Raw genomic sequence first — 18,140 nt, 5'->3', positions numbered from 1 at the left:
CCCACCCACCCCCGACCCGCGCCCATCGTGCCGGCCGCCACGCGGTGCATCCTCCTCGGCGTGGCGCAGGCTCCCTGCACACCAGCAGGCAGTGCGCGAGGGCCGGGGGGTGGGTGGTGGGTCACACGCCCGAGCCACGCTGACGCTCTGCCTAATCATATGGATTAGGCACAAGCGTGCTCGCTGTCGCAGGGGGGGGGGTGCCCCGACGCAGCGCCATCCAGGACCTGGGCGCCGGCATCTGTAGCGATGCATCGCCCGGGCCTCCCTCCTCCCCTTACGTCGTGGGTGCCGGGCCCCCGGCATCCCCGGAAGTGAGGTTCGGCATTCGGCAGGGATAGGTGGAGGGAGGGGAGAACAACGTAGGGAAGGAAGCACACCTCCCCTCCCCGCCCCCTTAGCGGGGCGCGCGACACATACACAGATACACGCGCGTACACATAGGCCTGCATTTAAAGAGGTTATGGAGAAGAAAAAAAAAAGCAAGGCTTGTCTCTCCCTCTTCCTCCCCGCACCGTGGCCCGGGATGCTTTGCAGGCAAAAAAAAGGCGAGGACAGACAACGGAAAAGGACGACGTTGGTTGTATGAAGAAAAGCGCCGGAGAAGCGGAGAGGATTCGCTTCTCCGACAACTCGTCGAGGGCAAAGAGATGCAAGAAGAGCGCACGCTTCTCCCTCCGTTTCCAGCCATCCCCACTGTGCCCTACCCCCGCTCTGCTGCTCCGCTGGGTCTGTGCAATCCCGAACAGCCGTGCCATGCACTCTTGTCACTGCACAAGGTAAGCTGCCAGCCGCACCCCTACAATGACAAGAAGCACGAGAGAAAAGGGGAACAAAAAAGACGTCAGAGAGAGCGGGATAAGAGTGGAGGCGTGCATTGTCTGACAAGGCGCTCGTTGCAAGCGCAGAAAGAGAACGGAAAGAATAAGTTCAGAGAGAAGAAGAGATGGAGAGGGTGGGGCAATAGTCGGAGGTGGGGCAGCGCTGGCAAGCGAGTGGTTTCGCCGGCCCAAGAGACGATCTGCGAATACACACGTGCCGTTCCGGCGACACACACTCACACCCACACCCACTGGGCTCGCCCACAAGTCTCTAGCATCTCGTCTAGTGCCCCTTTACGGCAATAGCTGCCCCATCCAGCCTTTGTGTGTGTTTGTGTGCGTGTGTGTGTGTGTGTGTGTCTGTGTTGACGCCGCAGCATGGATTGGCTTTCCAAGATAGTCAAGAAACTCTTTGTTGCCGTGGCGGCGCTCTTGTGTCCACAGCTTCGCCTTCACCTACGCAGGTGCCTCAGAAGCGGTAGACCATCTCCTTCTGGTAGCCCAGGGTGCCGAGGAAGCCGGAGACATCCGCGGCGTTGTTCAGCACCGCACCTGAGGGCTGGTACGCGAGGCCACCGGACATGGCACGCAGCACCATCGGTGCTGCGCCGACCACCTTCACCATCATCGGGTCTGGCCCGCAGACGAGAAGCAGCGTCGACGGCGACGGCCTCGGCATCGTCGCCTGCAACATCGGCACGTCAATGTAGCCCTTGAAGCCGTGGAAGTACTTTCTGCCATCGGGGCTCGTGCTCGGCTGGCTAGCGACGTCCACCGTCAAGGGAGTGCCTTTCTTGTACACTGGATTCGCGATCATGTTCGGATCGTCAAAGCTGTCCACCGTGTAGAAGATCTGCAGTCGATCCTTGTGCTCGCGGGCCTTCTCATCAAGCAGGCCCTTGAGCAGGATCTTGTTCTCTGAGCGGTTGGCGAAGAGCATGCGAAGCTTCGTCGAATCGCCCTCCGTGTCCAGAGAGGCGTTCATGAACTGCAGAATGGGGCACAGGCCTGTGCCGCCGCAGATCATGCCCACATCGGTCCAGCGATTCTTCTTGTACGTTAGCTTGTACTGAATGGCACGGAACAGCAGCGACTCACCCACGTCCATGGAGAAGAGGTGCTCGGTGAAGCGGCCTGGCCGCTGCTTCTTGACGAGAAGGTCAAAGTAGCCCTTCGTTCCGTTCGGCGTGATGGGGGTGTAGAAGCGCATCGGCTGATCCACCATGTTCGCGCCCTCCTTGAAGTGTGCCTGCAGCGTGCTGCACGGCACGAGGTCGAACACGTCGCTCGGGTCGTTCAGCAGAAAGCGGAAGATAGCGACATCCTCAGCCAGGTTGAGCACCTCGCCCAGTACAAAGGGCTTGAACTTGGTCGTGAAGACCTCCTTCTTCGCAGCGCACTCGGCCGCCATGCGCTGGGAGGACGTGTGGGTGTGAAAAGCAGCGCCGAGGGCAGCTGCGGCGCCAAAAGTCAGGAGCTTGACCATGAGAGTGCCGGCGGGGGGAGGGGGAGGAAAGAGGAAAGAGGGCAGGGAGGAGGATGGTTATCTAAACAGACGGCTCGATATGTCTCTGTGAGTATGTTTTGCGATGTAATGCTTGTCTGCTGAGGTGGCAGGACTTCTTCGGAGAGAAACGACTCAGAACAAGAAGCGCGATTCGCGGCACGGTGGCGGGAAGTGGGGAAGGGAGAGGGGAGAGGGGAGAGGGGAGAGGGGCCCACAGGAAGACGAGATGGGTCACCAGCGAGAGAGAAGGGAAGAGTGAGACGCTAATGGCTGGAGCTGCGTATTGCAAGAGGGAGAGCCAATCAAGCGTTTTTCCTCTATAGCGCAGAAGGAAGCGGGATGCGTGTTGTGCAGCAGATGCTGAGGCGTGCTGGAGGTAGGAGAGGGAGGGGTGGGGAAGGTGGATCAGGCGGCGAAGTTCTCGTCGTGAAGAAGAGAGCAGAAGTGAAACCGGTCTCAGGGACGGGCGGCTGGAAGCTGTTTAGCGGGAAACCCACACACCCTCCTCTTGCACGTTCCACTTCTACGGGCATGTGCACAGGCGCTTACATCCCACTGCCGGACGGGCGTCGTCAAGAATTGAAACACAACTGCACATCCTCATAACCCTCCACCATGTTCATTAGCGATCCCTCGGTGCACACACCCGAACACGGACAGTCTGCGCCACCGTTCTACAGCTTCTCTTTTTGCCGCCGCTCTGGAGAAGAAATAGGACAGCCATTCGTCTTGCTCCTCCATCCTCGCCTTCTGCTGTCTGTGAGCGGGTTTGTTAGCCCATGTTACGTGTCTAAGATACGTGCATGTAAAGCGCGTGCAGTGCCTTCTGCTCTCTCTCTCTTCGGAGATGCGCTCGCAAAATAAAAAAGGAATCGGACAAGAAAGAAAAAAAGGAACACAGGAAAACGCGCACGGCACGATTCTGTGCAGCCAAACGCCTCGCAGCTGCTTTTCCTCGCGCCTGTCTCTCGCTCTGTCTTCGCTGCCTCTTCGCTCTCTGTCGTTGGCACTGTTGGTGCTTGCCCCCTCATTTCAACGCGAGCTCTTCACTGACACAATCCCACGTCACCACATCCGAATTCACCACATCACCGGGGGGAGTGAATCGCTCTTCCTGTTGTCGTTGCTGCTGCGTCGTGCTACGACGCTTTCCCAAGCAAGCGATCAAGCTCCAACTCTAGCGCGGATGCCAGCGCCGAGCAGCATTGCAGTGCGCACAGCTGCCCGTCAATCAACCGCATTGCACCCTCAATCTCGCTGAGTCCCAGCAGCTCATCGCGCGAGTGGTTGTGCTGGCGCACGGCACGTCCCACCTTCTCCTCCACGCCCTGAACCTCTTCCAGCAGCGCCATGACATTGTCGTACGTGACAGCGCGCTGCTGGTCCACGCTACAAGGGTCTGCCGAATGGACCTGCTGCTGTAGCTGCTCCCATTGCGCGTAGTACGGCTGTATCTTGTCTTCCAGAGATTGCAAGTACTCAGAGAGGGCTGTTTGCCGCTGCTTGCACTCCGCCAACGTCGCCTCGGCGCTTTTTGCCGCTGTCAAGGCATCCTTCACGACTGACTGAACTTCGGCCAACTCCCGGCCACGCGCCATGATCTGTCGGTCACGCGCCACGACGTGGCGGGCAAGGTCGGCAAAGTGCCGCTGATCCAAGGAGATATCAACGTCTAGCTTGCGCAGAACCGCAGCAAGGCTCTTTCCGTCGAACTCCTGCGACGGCGAGGCGGCGGTTGCTGCTGCGGTCGGCAAAGGTGGTGCGTTCTCAGCTCTTTTTGCGGATGATGTCGCATCCGCCGTAATCGGCGTGGTGCTTGCACCTGTCGCTGCTGCCGGAGGAGACCCCGTCACTGCTGAAGGCACCGTGGCACCGGCAGCGGTTGTTGCATCGGATGACGCTGCTGCAGCACCCGTGCCGCCGAAGGTGAAGCCACCACTGGTTGAAGGAGCAGCCGCGGGAGCAGCAGCCGGAGCTGGAGTAGCCGACGTCACGCCGAACCCACCGGCTGCAGAGGCCGCAGCGGGGCCTGCCGCAGGGCTCGGCGTTGCACCGCCAAAGCTAAAGCCCCCAGAGGCTGCCGCAGCAGCAGGGGCTGGTGTCTTGTTTACCGTTGGAGCGGCAAGCGCTGAGGCCGCACTGCCTAGGTGGAACCCACCGCCTGTCGCAGGGGCCGTGGTTGCCGCACCGGCAAAGTTGAAGCCACCGCCGGCGGCACCGCTCGCGGGTGCTGAGGACGCGCTCTTATCGCCAAAGCCGGCTGAAGCAGCCGCAAGACCGCTCGTGCCCGTGCCACCCACTGGTAAGCCGGCACTAGGGGCACTGTTTCCGGAGTTGGGCCCAAACAATGCGTTGGAGGGCGCCTTGGCGCCTTCAGCAGAAGCTGTCAGCGCCACTGGCGCCGGCGTTGCTGCAGCAGCTGCACCACCAAATGGCCCGAAGTTCGTCGGCGCCTTTGCGGCCGAAGCCGAAGCAACCGAGGCAGTGGCAAAGTTAAAGGCTCCCGAAGCCGGTGACGCGCTCGCCGGGGCGGTGGCAGGGGCGGCACCGACGGGGGCAGCGAGAGTTGCGCCCGTATTGGTGCCGAAGCCGCTGAAGGGAGTTGCGGCAGCGCTGCTTGTCGTGCCGCCGAAGCCTCCCCCTCCGGATACGGGTGCAGCCGGGATGCTCGCAGCGGCAAACGGCGTAGAGGCTGCCGGAGCTGCGGTTGCCGACGCAGCCGCTGGAGCGGCCGCTCCAGGGCCGAATCCGCTACCACTGAACGGCGTCGGCGTGCTCGCCGGGGGCTGCGGGGCTGTTGAGAAGCCGCTGGCCGCCGTAACGGACGTGGATGCTGCATGGCCAGCGATGAATCCTCCGAAGCCCACAGTCGACGCGGTCGGTGTCGGCGTCGCGGCAGCGGGAGCCGACGTGCCAGAGCCGAAGCTGAGCCCCGAAGCCGGGGCCGAGGCGGGGGCTGCGTTGAAGCCGCCAGCTCCCGTAGGTGCGGCGGGCGCGGCACCTCCGGCGTGGCCAAAGCCGCATACTCCAGCCGGCGTCGACGCAGCACCGAAGCCTGGCGCTGTCGAGCTAGCAAACGCATTAAACGCCATGATTTATGCGCGCGTGTGAGGGTATCGTTGCTACCTCTCCTGCGTGCCGCTCCCTTTCCTTATCGTCCGTGCTCAGTGTATCGCGTCAAGGTTGCGTGTGCGAGACCCGTGCACGGCTGCTCGAGCGGCAGTCGTCCCTTTCTCCTCTACGCGTGCGTGTGTCTGCGTGTGTGATGTACGAGGCGCGCGAGACTCACCAGCGTTCAGTTAAAGACCGAACTAAAAACAAAGAAGCGGAGCGTAGGAAGAGAAGCATACAAAGAGCCGTTGCCCGGTTTCCTGCGGCACAAACGGCGAGAGAGCGAAGCGAGCAGAAGGGGGCAAGCTGCGGGCATCGCGCCGTGAGGAAACGCTCGATCTGGTTTGTCGGTGTCGCGTCCTTCGGCCTGCGTCTCACCCGCAAGGAAGGGGCACGAGTGGGTGGCAAATGCCGTCGCTTGAGCTCGGCACACCCAGCACGAGACGCTCGCGTCAGGAGACGGAGGAAGGAAAGGTGCTTGCATGCGTGCGCCCAGGTGGGATGGGGTACTCGTGTAGCGCTCTCAAGCCTTCTCTCTCTTCACCATGAGGGAGAAAGTAGCCGCACCTGCGCAGGGTGGGTTCGTGTGCACGCATGCACATATGCAAGCAAAAAGGGGAAAAATGCAGCAACAAGTGAAAAAAAACGGTAACGAAGCACCCCTCTGTGGATTTCCATGACACGTAAGCGCGCGTGCATCATCGACTCCCGGGCAATGGTGAGGCCCCCCCTTTTTTTGTCTTTTTCCTCTTCTCCTTCGCATAGGCCCACTCGCACACGCACTGCTTCTCATCACGGTCGCACGCCGTTGCGCAGGACGAAGTGAAAGAGCCTCTGCGCTTGATCGGGCACCCCGCCAGCAAAGCAGCGCTTCACCGCAGACTGGAAAGACACCTCAGAGCTCGGGACATTGCGCTCCATCATGTCCGTGAAGAGCTGCAGCGATACCCGCCAAGAGGGCCCGGGAGACGGCGCCTGCTCGAGAGCGTACTGCACCGCGTCGTGGAGGCGAGCTGTTGGGAAGAAAGTGGTGCGATAGCGCGGCTCGTGGAGTAGCGCGTTCGCGTGGTGCAGTGCACGGCGCCAATCGCCCGCGACGGCGGATAGATAGGCGATGTGAGCCACCGATTCAGTCTCGAGCCCAGCCAGTCCGGCGTCCATGTCACGAAGCGGCCGGCCTGCATCTCTGCCTGCGTGGCTTTTCGCCTCTTGAGCGGCTGCGCTACACCCCTGCAGTGGCGGCGATCGAGAACGCCGGAGCTGCTCAAGCACCTGCTCGGCTGCGCCGAGGGTGTCCGCACTCTGCACGAGAAAGTTGTACGCGCGTGAGAGAGTGTTCGTGTTGTAGTGCTTCGATAGTTCCAGCCCCGCCACGTTGAGGCTGTTCCTGTTCACGTTCACACGGGCGGTTGACAAGGCGGCACGGGATGCCGCGTAACGGTGAATCAGGTCATACGCAGCGCTGCGTGCCGGCTGCACAGACCCGAGCAGGCGCACCAGCTGTACAAATACATCTGGGCGGTAGTGTTTCCGGTTGTGGTGCGGTGTTGCCCTTTTCGATGCCGCAACCTCAGCGGTCGCGGGCAGGCGATCGCCCTCGGCGCCATCGGCCATCGCTGCTTGATGAGCTGCCACGAGCCGCAGCGCCGCCTCCCATTGCTGACCTATAATGCACAGTCGAAGCACGTCTTCCGTTGCCGCGGTGTCGGATGGAAGGTCGAGGGTGTCGACGAAGGCGTCTTGCAGGAGCTGCACATAGCGCAGCCCCACATCCCAGCGGGACCGAAGCGCGCGGCACGTTTGATGAACCGTCACCGCATTGGCTCGGACGAGGTGGTAGAGGGGCTCAGGGGACCGCGCGCGCTGCGGTGAGTGGGGTGGCACCAGTGTATCGCCGCTGTGAGACACTATCTCACTTTCGTAAAACGTTGACGCCAGAAACAGCTCACTGTTAGCAACAGCCTCGCCGCCCGTGATGCGCTGCACACTGTGCACCGCCTTCTCGCGCCGAACCACGCCCACGGCTCCTCTCGCGGCACCCTCCCTCACGCCCGCGTCTCGGGAGCAGGCGGCAGCAGTCGCACCCGAAAGCAGTTTATCGAGCAGCACACACGCATCCAGCCACCCCGCCGTGTCGAGTGCGACAAGGCCCAGAGTATCGTTGAAGGTAGATGATGTGCTCCATCGCAGCACACCTGCCGCCTCCACGGCGTGGTGGATGCGCAGCGCCTGCGCTTTCAGCCGCGCCTGAAACAGGGAGCTGGAGACATGCGAGCCGTCCTCGCCATCCTCTGTAGCAGCCCGTGCGACTTCGTCAGCGCTGAGGGTGGCAAGGTTCTCCTGGTGGTGGCGGCGACCAGCAGAGTACAGACACCGCACTGCGGCTGCCACGTCCATCTCCGTCCAGTGAGCGGGCCCGATGCGCCAGAGGCAGTCCAGCGCCTCGGCCCAGTGGCGGCCGTCGGTGCGTCGGTAGAGCTCCAGTTCCACAGCCGAGGTGAGCGGGGTGGGGTCGACCTGGCGCAGCAGCGCCAGGGCGCGTTGCCACCCGCAGACACCGCCGTCGCACCGATCCATTTTCAACGCCTCCCTGGCGAGCTCAACGACACGCGTATCACTCAACACCCACCGCACTTCTCCGCGATGCAGGGTGGACATGGCAGGTGCAGTTTCAAGCGTCGCGCTCACGCGCGGCGAGCTGCTGGCAGCCTCTCCACCTTCACTAGGGTAGTAGTAGTTGTACAGGAGAGAGCGTGTGATAGTGGAGCAGTGAAGCGCGGTCGCCTCCTCCGCCACGGAAGGGCTCTCGACAGCGAAGAGCATGGCGGCTTTGGTGGCCGACCAGTACTGCCGGCGCTCCGCCGCCTTCAGCTTGCCGGGTGGGATTGGGACGGGCGATGCAGGAACAGCAGCCAGCAGTGCCACGCCCATACCTACGCCATGGTTCGCTGGGCTCGTGGATCGGGTGCCGGCATCCGCAAAGGAGGACCCCTTTAGCGACGCGTCATCGATGCGTGATGAGAGCGCCGCAGATCCATCAGCAGACGCCTCCACGCCACTCGCCCCTCCACTTGCCAATGCTGGAAAAGTCGGCACCTGTGCAGCTGCAGGACGGTGCAGGCAGTCCTGGTAGCACTGCCACATAGAGGCACGCAGGCCGCGGATCAGCCCAGCCATCTCATCCCCCGCGGCCAACCCGTGGAAGTAGCGCGCGAGTCCCTGCGCCGAGGACATGGCTGATGCAGCAGCCGGCGTCGCTGCATCACTTTCGAGCGCGGGAGCAGCGACGGTAGCCGAGTTAGCTGGCTCGCGTTGGCGCGGCGGCCGCGGCTGCATCTCGTCTCGCTGTATGCCGACCATGTGTGCCGAGCCGATCATGCCATGACCAATTGCAGAAAAGTGTGTCGCAGGGCCCGCGACAGCATGCGAGGGCGAGTAAGTGCGGAGGCTGTTGATGGTGCGGGTGGAAGAGGACGCGTTGCCGTGTGGCTCTGTCGGGCAACGCAACAGCGGCACCGAGTGAGAGAGAGAGAGAGAAGATACGAAATCCTCTTACGCTGCCCTGTCGCCCCGTGCGAGCACCAAGGCCTCCGCATAAAGGTCTGTGAGCGTGTGATGGCACGGGTGGAAGACACAGGAGAGCACGTGTGCTTCAAACCATGTCTTTGAGCCGGCGTCTGCCTGCGTGCCAGTGCTCACGAGAAAGAGCAGAGGCAAACACAGACATCAACGTCCCCCGCTAAGCCCCGTAAACGCCACAACAGGAGCCGAGCCGTGCTGCGCAATGCAAATGTGTGCGTGTGTGCGGCGGGACCCCAGCCGATATAAAACAGCAATGATAAACCGATGCACTATCCTTCGCCGTGCCAGTGATCGTGTTCGTCGCCGTTGCGGTTGATGTTTCCCTCTTCCTCTCCGTCTTGAGCCTTGTGATGCGGCGGCGGCGGCAGCGGGTTTGTGCGCGAGAGGTAATCTGCAAAGTAGAACGAAATCGTGGCTCAGGGGAAGCGCCGGTGCCGTGCCCACACCCGCGGTGAGGCGTTTCTCTTCTCTTCAAGGAGCCTGTGCGCGCTTGCGGGCAGAGAGTAGACAGGCGCACGCATACCCTGCGCAGCCACACACGCTCTCTGTTTTACGAGAGCTGTCGAGGCAAGTGAGAAGTCGGCGTGTGCGGCGAGGAAGGGGGCCGTCCGCCTTTTCGCTGGTCACCTTGCAAGCTCGGGGCTGAGTGTATGGCCTCAACGCAAAGACGGAAGAGATGGCCACGAGGTGAGTCATAGTGACCCGCAACGGGCGGGGGGCCAATGGCAAGAGGAGGAAAAAAAAAGGAGAAATGCAAAGCAAGAGAGAGAGAGACCGACGGCGAGGGGCAAGGGAAGGGGGAGGGGGGCACGAGACGATGACTTGAATGGATGTGCGGGTGGGAGAACAGAGGTGGAGAGGTGGCTGGGGTGAAGAAAGGCCAGCACGCCTTTGCCAGTTCTCTCGGAAGTGAAGCGAGCCGCCGCAGGGAAGACATCACCCCCGTAAACGAGGAAAGAGCAAGGGAGAAGCGTATGTGAGTGTCCGTGTACGATACACACAATTAAGGAGGAGAGCAAGCGGGAGAGAAGGAGATGTCCACCCTCGTCGCCTTGCGCTACAGCAAAAAGCACAGCTCAGTGGCCTCCACGCAGCGCCACCACTGCACGCCTTTGTGCTCTCGCGAGCGTTCCACATTCACACACACACACACAAACACACACGCATGCCCCGTGGTCCGTGACACGCGTTCAGCCACTTCTCTTGCAAGTCAGCGACGGCAACATGTACAGCAACATCGAAAGGGACGTAAAAACGCAGCGACGGTGCTCGCAAAATTCACGCCGCGGGTGGGGAGAGGGGAGCGGCAGACGAGAAAAGAAAGTATGGGAGAACTCGCGAGCGTGTGCCCACCAATGCGTCAACACACACGCACGCACACCTGCATGCTCTCTCTCTCCCCCTGTCTCCGCGACGCGCATGGGCAACGTGCACGCACATTCGACCCAATGAAAACAGCGCTGCTTTGCGTGCCTCCTCCCCTCTCGCTAACAGGCAAAAAGATGCGACGTTCTTGCGCCAATCACGCTTGCAAGCGTTTGGCGGCCAGCGCGTGCGTGTCTGTACGTTTGTGCGTGAGGAAAAGGGAGTGAGTGGGAGGGGGAGGGGGAGTCAGGAATCGCATCTCAGAAAGAGCTGTATAGATTGCGTGCCACACGCTGCTGCTGCACCTCGCCAGCCTCGTCTTTCGGCACTGGGTGGGTCATCATAAAGAGAAACGCCGCCGCAACAGCGCCGCAGGCCGGCGCAGCCCAGTACAGCCACAGATACAGGAGCTGCGTGAAGTAGCCAGCTGCAATGAACTTGGTCACCTGCAGACCCGTCGCGACCGCTGGGTTGAAGGCGCCACCCGACACGCCGCCGACAGCGTACTGGGAGGCGAGGAGGCACATGCCAACTGCCAAGCCGTAGAAGTCGTTGTTGCGCTGCTGCGAGTAGGCGGCGTGCAGCACCACTGTCACAAGCAACATCGTAAACACGGCCTCCGCTACAAAGGCGCTAAAGACGTACTCGGCCGTGTTCTGCACGACCTGCGGTGCAGGCAAGTGTTGCGTCGAGCCGTGCACAAAGATACTGAGCCCCGCACCTACCAGAGCGCCTACCACCTGAGCCACCCAGTACGAAATCGCCTCCTCGACTCGCATGCCGCGAATCATGACAACTGCGAAGGTGACAGCCGGATTAAAATGGCCACCAGAGATGTAGCCGAACATGAAGATAAGCACGCAAAGCATGAACCCCTCCGCAATCGGGGCGAGGTTGCGTGTGCGAGTCTTCCCGTCCACAGCTAGGTTACCGCAGTTCATCTCCGCTAGCGACGTCGTCATCAGGAAAATGAATGTACCGATGCCCTCGCACACAAATTTGGCCTGGTAACGGCTCAGCCGAATCATAGGAATCTGGCGGGCGAGGTATGGCTGCTTCTCCGCCCTCGTGGCGGCGTCCCTCTGCAGAGCGCACATCTTGGTGCGGACGCCTCGACTGGGATGCGTGGGCGGTCGTGTGTATCTGTGTGTGTGTGTGTGTGTGCCTCCGTACAAGAGAGGGTAGCAGATATCTAGTCGGCAACCGCGAGAGCAGGGGAGGGTTGTTGAGTAGACCGCTCGCGGGAGACACGACGAGTGGCTCGGCTGCTCTGCGCATGCATCGTCCCCGCAACAGCGGTGGGAGCGAAGGAGGAAAAGATAGGTGAGAGAACGAGGGAGAGGACAATAACGTCAAGGATATCGTCGAAGAGTTTGGCGGGGTGGCACAGACGGTAAGAGAGCATGAGTGTGTCTCTGTGTGTGTGTGTGTGTTAGGTGTGTATGTTAGATGGCGTGCCAGTGTGCTCTCGCTACACTCTTTAAGAAAAACAAAAGCGCGGCGAAAGGTAGCATGCCTGTGCCGATTCTCCTTGCTGCTGTGGACAGCATCGTCGTCACATTTTGGTGGGGTCATGCCTACATATGTCGACCAGCTCTCTTTCCCTTCTGGGTGGCCTTGTGACTCCAGAAGTAAGGCCTTGTACCTCTGCGGATGAGCACCCGCAGAGCACGCTCACCTGGCGTTCATGCCGGGCTGGATAGCAACGCGAGGGGGTCGAGGGGAGGGGCGAAGAGCGAGTAAAGGACACCACAGACGGAGGCAAGGCAGCGGCGGCACAAAGAAAAAGGGAGGGGGGCCACCCGAGAGCAGCGGCGGCAGCGCCATCGCATGCAGCCCCGCCGCCATCGGTCAGTAAGCGATGGGGGAGTGAGAAAAAAAAAACCGACACGGAACAGACGGGCGAACGACGTCACGAAAGCATTCCGGCAAAGGCGAGCGCACACAGAAACAGAAAGAAACATGCCGCGGCTCGGCAAGGGAAAGAAGGAGGCGGAGGTGAGAGTGGCGCTCTGCATGAGGGTGACCTAACGTGCATCAATTGCTGGGAAAGAAAGGCGCAGGCACGTTCGCGGCGCTTGCGAGAGCGAGCGCCGCACGTGGTCTGCCCGAAGCCTCATGCAGAATCAGAGAAGATGTGCGCCATGATACTCTCGCGTCTAACATCGATTGAATGTCGGCCCCACCCATGTGGTGGTGGCGACCTTTACTTCCCCGCGGCTCGGCACCTGCGGCGGCAGCCGGGTGTGTCCGCTATCCAGCTCCTCTGCGCCGTCTTGAGTGCTCGCATGCACATGCTCGGTATCACGCTCCTCGCGCGTCCGCGGTGTGCGAGTGTGTGGCACTTCCGTCATCTCGCGATCGCCGCGCGGATCAGAGGAAGACGACGAGGACGACAGTGTATGCCTCTCAGAGGATGTCGAAGAGGAGGTCGGCCTTGTTTCGTCCGCGCTGCCTGCGCAACTTTTCGCTGCAGTAGTGCCTGCCGTGGCACGGATGGCCAACGCCTGTGCCGCCATGCGCTGCCGGTGCAGCTCGCTCACATTCTGGAACACCTTCCTGTCTTCCAGCACCTGCGTCTCGGCTGGCTGCGCCATCTGAGAGAAGAGGACCGCTGCCAGGATGGCGCCAACGACAGGGGCGAGCCAGTAGACCCAGATGGACTTGAGGTCGTCGCACCTGCCCGCTAGACACATGGCCACCTGCAGCCCCGACGCGGCAGCCGGGTTGAAGGCGCCACCAGAAATGCGCCCTGCGCTGGCTGAGCCGGCGGAGATTGTCATACCGACAGCAAAGCCATAGAAGAAGTGGCCAGACTGGCGGGAGTAGGCGATATTGAGCACGACAAGGCACATAGCGAAGGTAAAGATGAGCTCCGAGAAAATGCCGGAGGAGACGTAGCTAGTCGACACCGACGGCACAAAGATGTCCTTGTTGCCCTGGATTATCATCGCCACGACGCCGGCGGCGAGGCCGCCGGTGAGCTGGCAAAGGATGTAGGCACAGCACTGGGCCACCTTCATCTGGCGCACGAGAAACACGGCGATGGACACGGCAGGGTTGAAGTGAGAGCCGGAGATGTAGCCGAAGGTGAAGATCATACTCGTGAACATGAAGCCGATGGGCAGCGGCATCATGTTGGTGGCGTCGGAGATGCTGAAGATGCTCTCGTTGCGCACGCTCACCAGCGCCAAAGTGAGCACCCACCCAAAGGTGCCGACCAGCTCAGCGAAATACGTTCCAAGCAGCGGGTGCAGCCGCACCCACTCCGGCACCGCAAGAAAGTCGTAACGACTCTTCAGCTTGCGGAGAGCCGCCTGCCTCTGGCCGTACAGGCGGCCCAGTTCAAATGGGTCCAGCAGCTCCTCGACCTCTTTGCCATCCCGGGTTACAGAAACCGCTATCGTGTACTTGAGCGCCGGCACCTCGGTTGGGTCGACGACACGAGTAACGGGCCGCCTGCCCGCGCGTTCAAATTTGAAGCCCCTGTCCTCGCCTGTGTCCGTGGCAGATGTCGTCGTGGCACCAGAGAAGGACGCATTCGGATCATCAGTGCTGTCGCCCGCACCGCCACCGCGCCACCCCGTTAGCGCCAGCGACGGGGATGTCAGCGTAGAGGCGGCCGGGAATGGGCCCTGCGACGTCGGTCGGTGCGCCGCGGAGCCAGACGCAGACGCCAACGGAGTGTGCGAAGCTTGGTGGCCGGTGCTCACATTCTCCGCCGCGCTGCCCGGCACGTGGATCATGTGTGGCCCATCTGCCACTGCGGCACCGAAACTGTTGTTGGAAGTGGGCGAGGAGACGGCTACCAGCGGCGCGCATGGCGGGTGCACCGCTGACACAAATGGGGGCGTGAAACTTAGGGGAGTCGGGGCGCCAGAGGACCAGCCACCGGCTCCGCCAGGTGGATCTGCGCCCTGGATGCCATTCCCCAGAGCATGCCCCTCCATCTTTCTTTTCTTTTTTTTGTTCGCTGGCCCTGAGTCTGCGCTCGTGCAAAGATGCGTTTACGCGAGCCGAAGGCGTCTGCTACGCGAGAAGGGTGCGAAGGACGAGAGAGGTGGCGATGTGCGGGTGCAGTCTGCAGCCGTGTGCGCCAGCTCTGTAGCGGCTACCCTTTCAGATCAACTCAGAAAAAGGGTTCGAAAGACAAAAAGCGTGAAAGAAACGCAGAAGATGCGCACATGCACGCACACACACACGCTAATAATCGCTCTGCACCGGCTTGAACATCGACGGTGAATCGCGTTCATGCGTGGCAAGCAGCCGTGCCGGTCGTGTATAGCGCGGCGCGCAAACAACATACCGAGGGGGCAAACAAAGGGGAGGAAAAATGGCAGTCGAGTGCAACGGAGAAGAGCAATAAGGGATGGGTGTAGAGCAGCCACAAACGACGCGCTCATGCGGCCACGCGGCAACCCAAGGCTACGTCACCTTTTGGTCGCTTCATTCTCCTGCCCGCAGAGATGCGCCTACGCACGTCACACAAACGCGAAGGGGGGAGAGACAGCGGTACAACAGCAGCCGTTTGCATGCCAACATCGCTGCGTACTACAACCCCCCCCCCGCCGTGCCAGTCGTCGCTCGAGTAGGTGGTCGTCACCGGTGGACGCGCCAGCACATGTACCCATGTCAAATGAAGGTGTGTATTCGAGCCGCGCATGTATCCTCGGTGCGACGTTCTGTTTTCACGTTGTGGTGGAGGTGAGACCTGTCCTGTCACGCTCCATCGCGCGCTTTCCTTTCGTTTTGCCCCGCCGCTCGCCCGTGCGCCCCGCCGATGTGCACCCCACGGCAACACAAAAACGTATGACGCGATAACACGGAAGAAGGAGAGGGGGGCAGCAGCCAGCAGCGGCCTCAGAGATACGCACCGACAGAGCGAGCGAGAGAGAAAAAGAGAGAGGAGCGTCGCACGCAAACGCCAGCAAGCACGCGCGTGCGGCGCTGCCATGGGGGTTCATCTTCTTTGCCCCTTCTCCACCTCTCACACCCTCATCGCTGGCTTTTCAAGCCAGCGTTTCTCAGCGCTTGTTCGCTTTACACATCCCCGAAGGTAACCGTCCCATCGGAGTTGATGGTGTGGCCATGCTCCACCAGCCACACCCGCAGTGCCTGTTGCGATGTTTGAAACCACGCTACAGCCTCCTGCTTCGTTGCGGTCGACTTGATTTTTTGGCTCATGGCAGCGAACTCCGGCAGCTGCTTCAGAATCCGCTTCTGCAGCTCCATCAGCGTCGCCATTCTACGCGCCTCAGTCGACTGCATTCCTGCCACCACGGTGCACGCCAGTGAGTCCAATGACGCGGAGTCATCTGGCGGCGCAGCACCAGAAGACGGCAGCGGTCCCGCAGAGTTAGTAGTAAGAACCCGGGTTGGGGGCACTGCAGGGGTGGCGACTGATGGCCGCACCCTTGATCCCGAAGAATCGGACGATAGCGGCACAGTTACGGCCGCCCGCTTTGCAGCTGCCTTTACCGGTGCAGAGGTCTCCACTCGCGCGCTCACAGGTGCAGCGTTGTCCCTGCGCACCGCCGGCTGCGGCTGCGCGAACCCATCCGCAGTGCCGACGGCGCCTTGCTGCCGCAGGGCTTCCTTCGCGCCGGCGAGGAAGGAGCGCACCGCGACGTTCGTCGCCTCCTCTCTTTCTCGCTTGCGTGCGCGTGCAGAGATGGTGTCGTCTGCGCCCTTTGACGACTTTCCTCGGCCTTCGTCGCTGACGTCACCGCCGTCATCGTCCGACCAGTTGGTGGGCTTATGCAGATCCGCCTCGGCCGCATCCATTGTCTTCCAGTCTTTCGTGCTGATTCTCAGAGGTGTGTCAGAGCCCCAGGCGGCCGAGATGCTAGCGGCACTGCTGCCGGAGAAGAGAGATCCATCGTTCGGGCCGGCAGCAGCCGTGTTCCTCTCGCCCCACAGTTGCAGTATCGGCCGTCGGAGCGGTATGGAGGTGATGAGTGGCTTTGACGTGGACGAAGACAAGCACGCCGTCCTCCCATGCCCCTCACCCTCATCGATGTCCTGTTCACGCCACGTCGTGGGCAGCTGCAGCAACACACACGTCAGATGACTGTACTCGGAGGCCGGTGTGGAAACAAGCCGCACACACTTGGTAGCTTCCGTGGCCGACGGCGTGAGGAAGCCGTCGTACTCGAGTCGCATTGGCTCTCGCCGACGCGCACGGCGCCGCTTGCGACTGCCGCTGTTGCTGCCGTGCGCGCTATCTTCGCGCGGGTTGCCGCGCCTAGCCGTGGTGTGGCTTTCCTCATCCTCATCCAAGTCCTCGCCGCTCTCGGCATCGCTGCCTGCGACAGATGCATCCAGCGAGTCTTCAAAGTAATGGGAGGAGACGCGCAGCTCACGCGGGGGCGTGGCGCAGTCGACAGAGGGAAGGAACGCAAACAGACGCCGCTCGTGCTCCGCAGCCGCGTTCAGGTGCGCATTCTCCCTGCCGACCGTTTCGACAGGGCAAATGACATAGCGGGTCACTGCGGTGGCCGCTGCCGTGCGCATCGTCGTTGACGATGGCGTTGCATTGGCGGAGGCAACGGCACACACAGACGCCGGCCCCCGAATGGCGGGTACAAGGCCGTCGTAGCGCGGAATCATGCGGAGAAGGTGCGACGGTGGAGTCGATCAAGGCAGCAAATTACGAAACTCACCAAACCGTCAAAGAAACAGGCACCTCCGCTAGGGGATGTCGATGGCCGCACAGCCTGCCCGTGTTGCCTGTGCGCTCTCTCTCGCCGTTTAGCTCAAGTAAGGTGCAGCCTTGTCGAGCCGGTAGGATGCGCCGTTTCGCTTATTCCCGCTTTTTCGACGTCGGGCCGATCTAGCCGCACACCAGCAAGCACACGTCCGCACACGCACAGGCACACGCGAATGTGCGTGAGTCTTGCGACCACCTTGCCCACCACTTTTCTGCTTTGCGAAGGGAGGAAGGACAGGCACCGAAGTGGCGTGCAGTGAGGCACGCCCGCACCGGAAGAGAGTCAGAGGTGAGAGAAGATGGGGGGATAAGAGCGCAGCAGAGAAGACCTTTTGGTCGATAAGCGCACGAGAGAAGCCCAACAGCACGGTGGACACCTCTACACACGCACACGCAACGACTGACGTCGACATGGGTGGAGCATACGGCATGGAGAGAGGGCGGAGAGACTTGTGTGGTTTGAGGTGCACAAACGTTCTACTATCCCCAAGCACTCATCGAGAGCCTCTCGATGGCGCTAGACTGTTTGGAAGATTGTGACCTGCCCTTGCTGCCCCAGCAGCACTAACGAGGGCGCAGCACATGCGTATAAGCAGCCCCCTCACGCAACACCTATTTTTAGGCCGTTCTCGCACCCATGTGCCTTCGTGATACATGTCTCAAATGTTGACTCATCTTCTCCTGTGTGCCTCTTGTATACGCCCGAACGACGGAGGTGGAACGCCCCAGTGCATGGCATCATCAGAGTCCAGCGCCCTCCCCCTACACGCTCTCCCTTTCTCTGTGGGGAAGGGAGGGAGGGGGCGGGGGCAGGCAGCTCTCCCCTCCCTCCACCTATCCCTGCCGAATGCCGAACCTCACTTCCGGGGATGCCGGGGGCCCGGCACCCACGACGTAAGGGGAGGAGGGAGGCCCGGGCGATGCATCGCTACAGATGCCGGCGCCCAGGTCCTGGATGGCGCTGCGTCGGGGCACCCCCCCCCCTGCGACAGCGAGCACGCTTGTGCCTAATCCATATGATTAGGCAGAGCGTCAGCGTGGCTCG

At 61.5% G+C, this 18,140-nt stretch overlaps 6 protein-coding genes across 6 annotated transcripts; all 6 read right to left on the bottom strand.

Annotated features, from left to right (window-relative positions):
• Window positions 1-1,290: 1,290 nt before the first annotated feature.
• On the bottom strand, window positions 1,291-2,307 carry LDBPK_322540 (cytochrome-b5 reductase, putative; the record flags this gene model as incomplete). Its single annotated transcript, XM_003863619.1, has 1 exon — window positions 1,291-2,307. One exon carries the CDS (start codon window positions 2,305-2,307, stop codon window positions 1,291-1,293), a length of 1,017 nt encoding a protein of 338 aa, XP_003863667.1.
• Window positions 2,308-3,467: 1,160 nt separating this feature from the next.
• LDBPK_322530 (hypothetical protein, conserved) lies at window positions 3,468-5,420 on the bottom strand (the record flags this gene model as incomplete). Its single annotated transcript, XM_003863618.1, has 1 exon — window positions 3,468-5,420. One exon carries the CDS (start codon window positions 5,418-5,420, stop codon window positions 3,468-3,470), a length of 1,953 nt encoding a protein of 650 aa, XP_003863666.1.
• An 811-nt stretch (window positions 5,421-6,231) lies between these two features.
• On the bottom strand, window positions 6,232-8,673 carry LDBPK_322520 (hypothetical protein, conserved; the record flags this gene model as incomplete). Its single annotated transcript, XM_003863617.1, has 1 exon — window positions 6,232-8,673. One exon carries the CDS (start codon window positions 8,671-8,673, stop codon window positions 6,232-6,234), a length of 2,442 nt encoding a protein of 813 aa, XP_003863665.1.
• A 1,973-nt stretch (window positions 8,674-10,646) lies between these two features.
• Window positions 10,647-11,483, bottom strand: LDBPK_322510 (aquaporin-like protein; the record flags this gene model as incomplete). Its single annotated transcript, XM_003863616.1, has 1 exon — window positions 10,647-11,483. The coding sequence occupies one exon, from the start codon at window positions 11,481-11,483 to the stop codon at window positions 10,647-10,649; it is 837 nt and encodes a 278-aa protein (XP_003863664.1).
• A 1,062-nt stretch (window positions 11,484-12,545) lies between these two features.
• On the bottom strand, window positions 12,546-14,336 carry LDBPK_322500 (aquaporin-like protein; the record flags this gene model as incomplete). Its single annotated transcript, XM_003863615.1, has 1 exon — window positions 12,546-14,336. The coding sequence occupies one exon, from the start codon at window positions 14,334-14,336 to the stop codon at window positions 12,546-12,548; it is 1,791 nt and encodes a 596-aa protein (XP_003863663.1).
• A 1,090-nt stretch (window positions 14,337-15,426) lies between these two features.
• Window positions 15,427-16,995, bottom strand: LDBPK_322490 (hypothetical protein, conserved; the record flags this gene model as incomplete). The annotated part of the gene is made up of 1 exon (XM_003863614.1): window positions 15,427-16,995. One exon carries the CDS (start codon window positions 16,993-16,995, stop codon window positions 15,427-15,429), a length of 1,569 nt encoding a protein of 522 aa, XP_003863662.1.
• Between the last annotated feature and the right edge of the window lie 1,145 nt (window positions 16,996-18,140).

Source organism: Leishmania donovani, chromosome 32, assembly GCF_000227135.1.
Source record: "Leishmania donovani BPK282A1 complete genome, chromosome 32".
NCBI classification, from domain to species: Eukaryota; Euglenozoa; class Kinetoplastea; order Trypanosomatida; family Trypanosomatidae; genus Leishmania; species Leishmania donovani.
The sequence above is the reverse complement of the archived record's forward strand: the minus strand, read 5'-3'. Positions and strand labels throughout refer to the sequence as shown.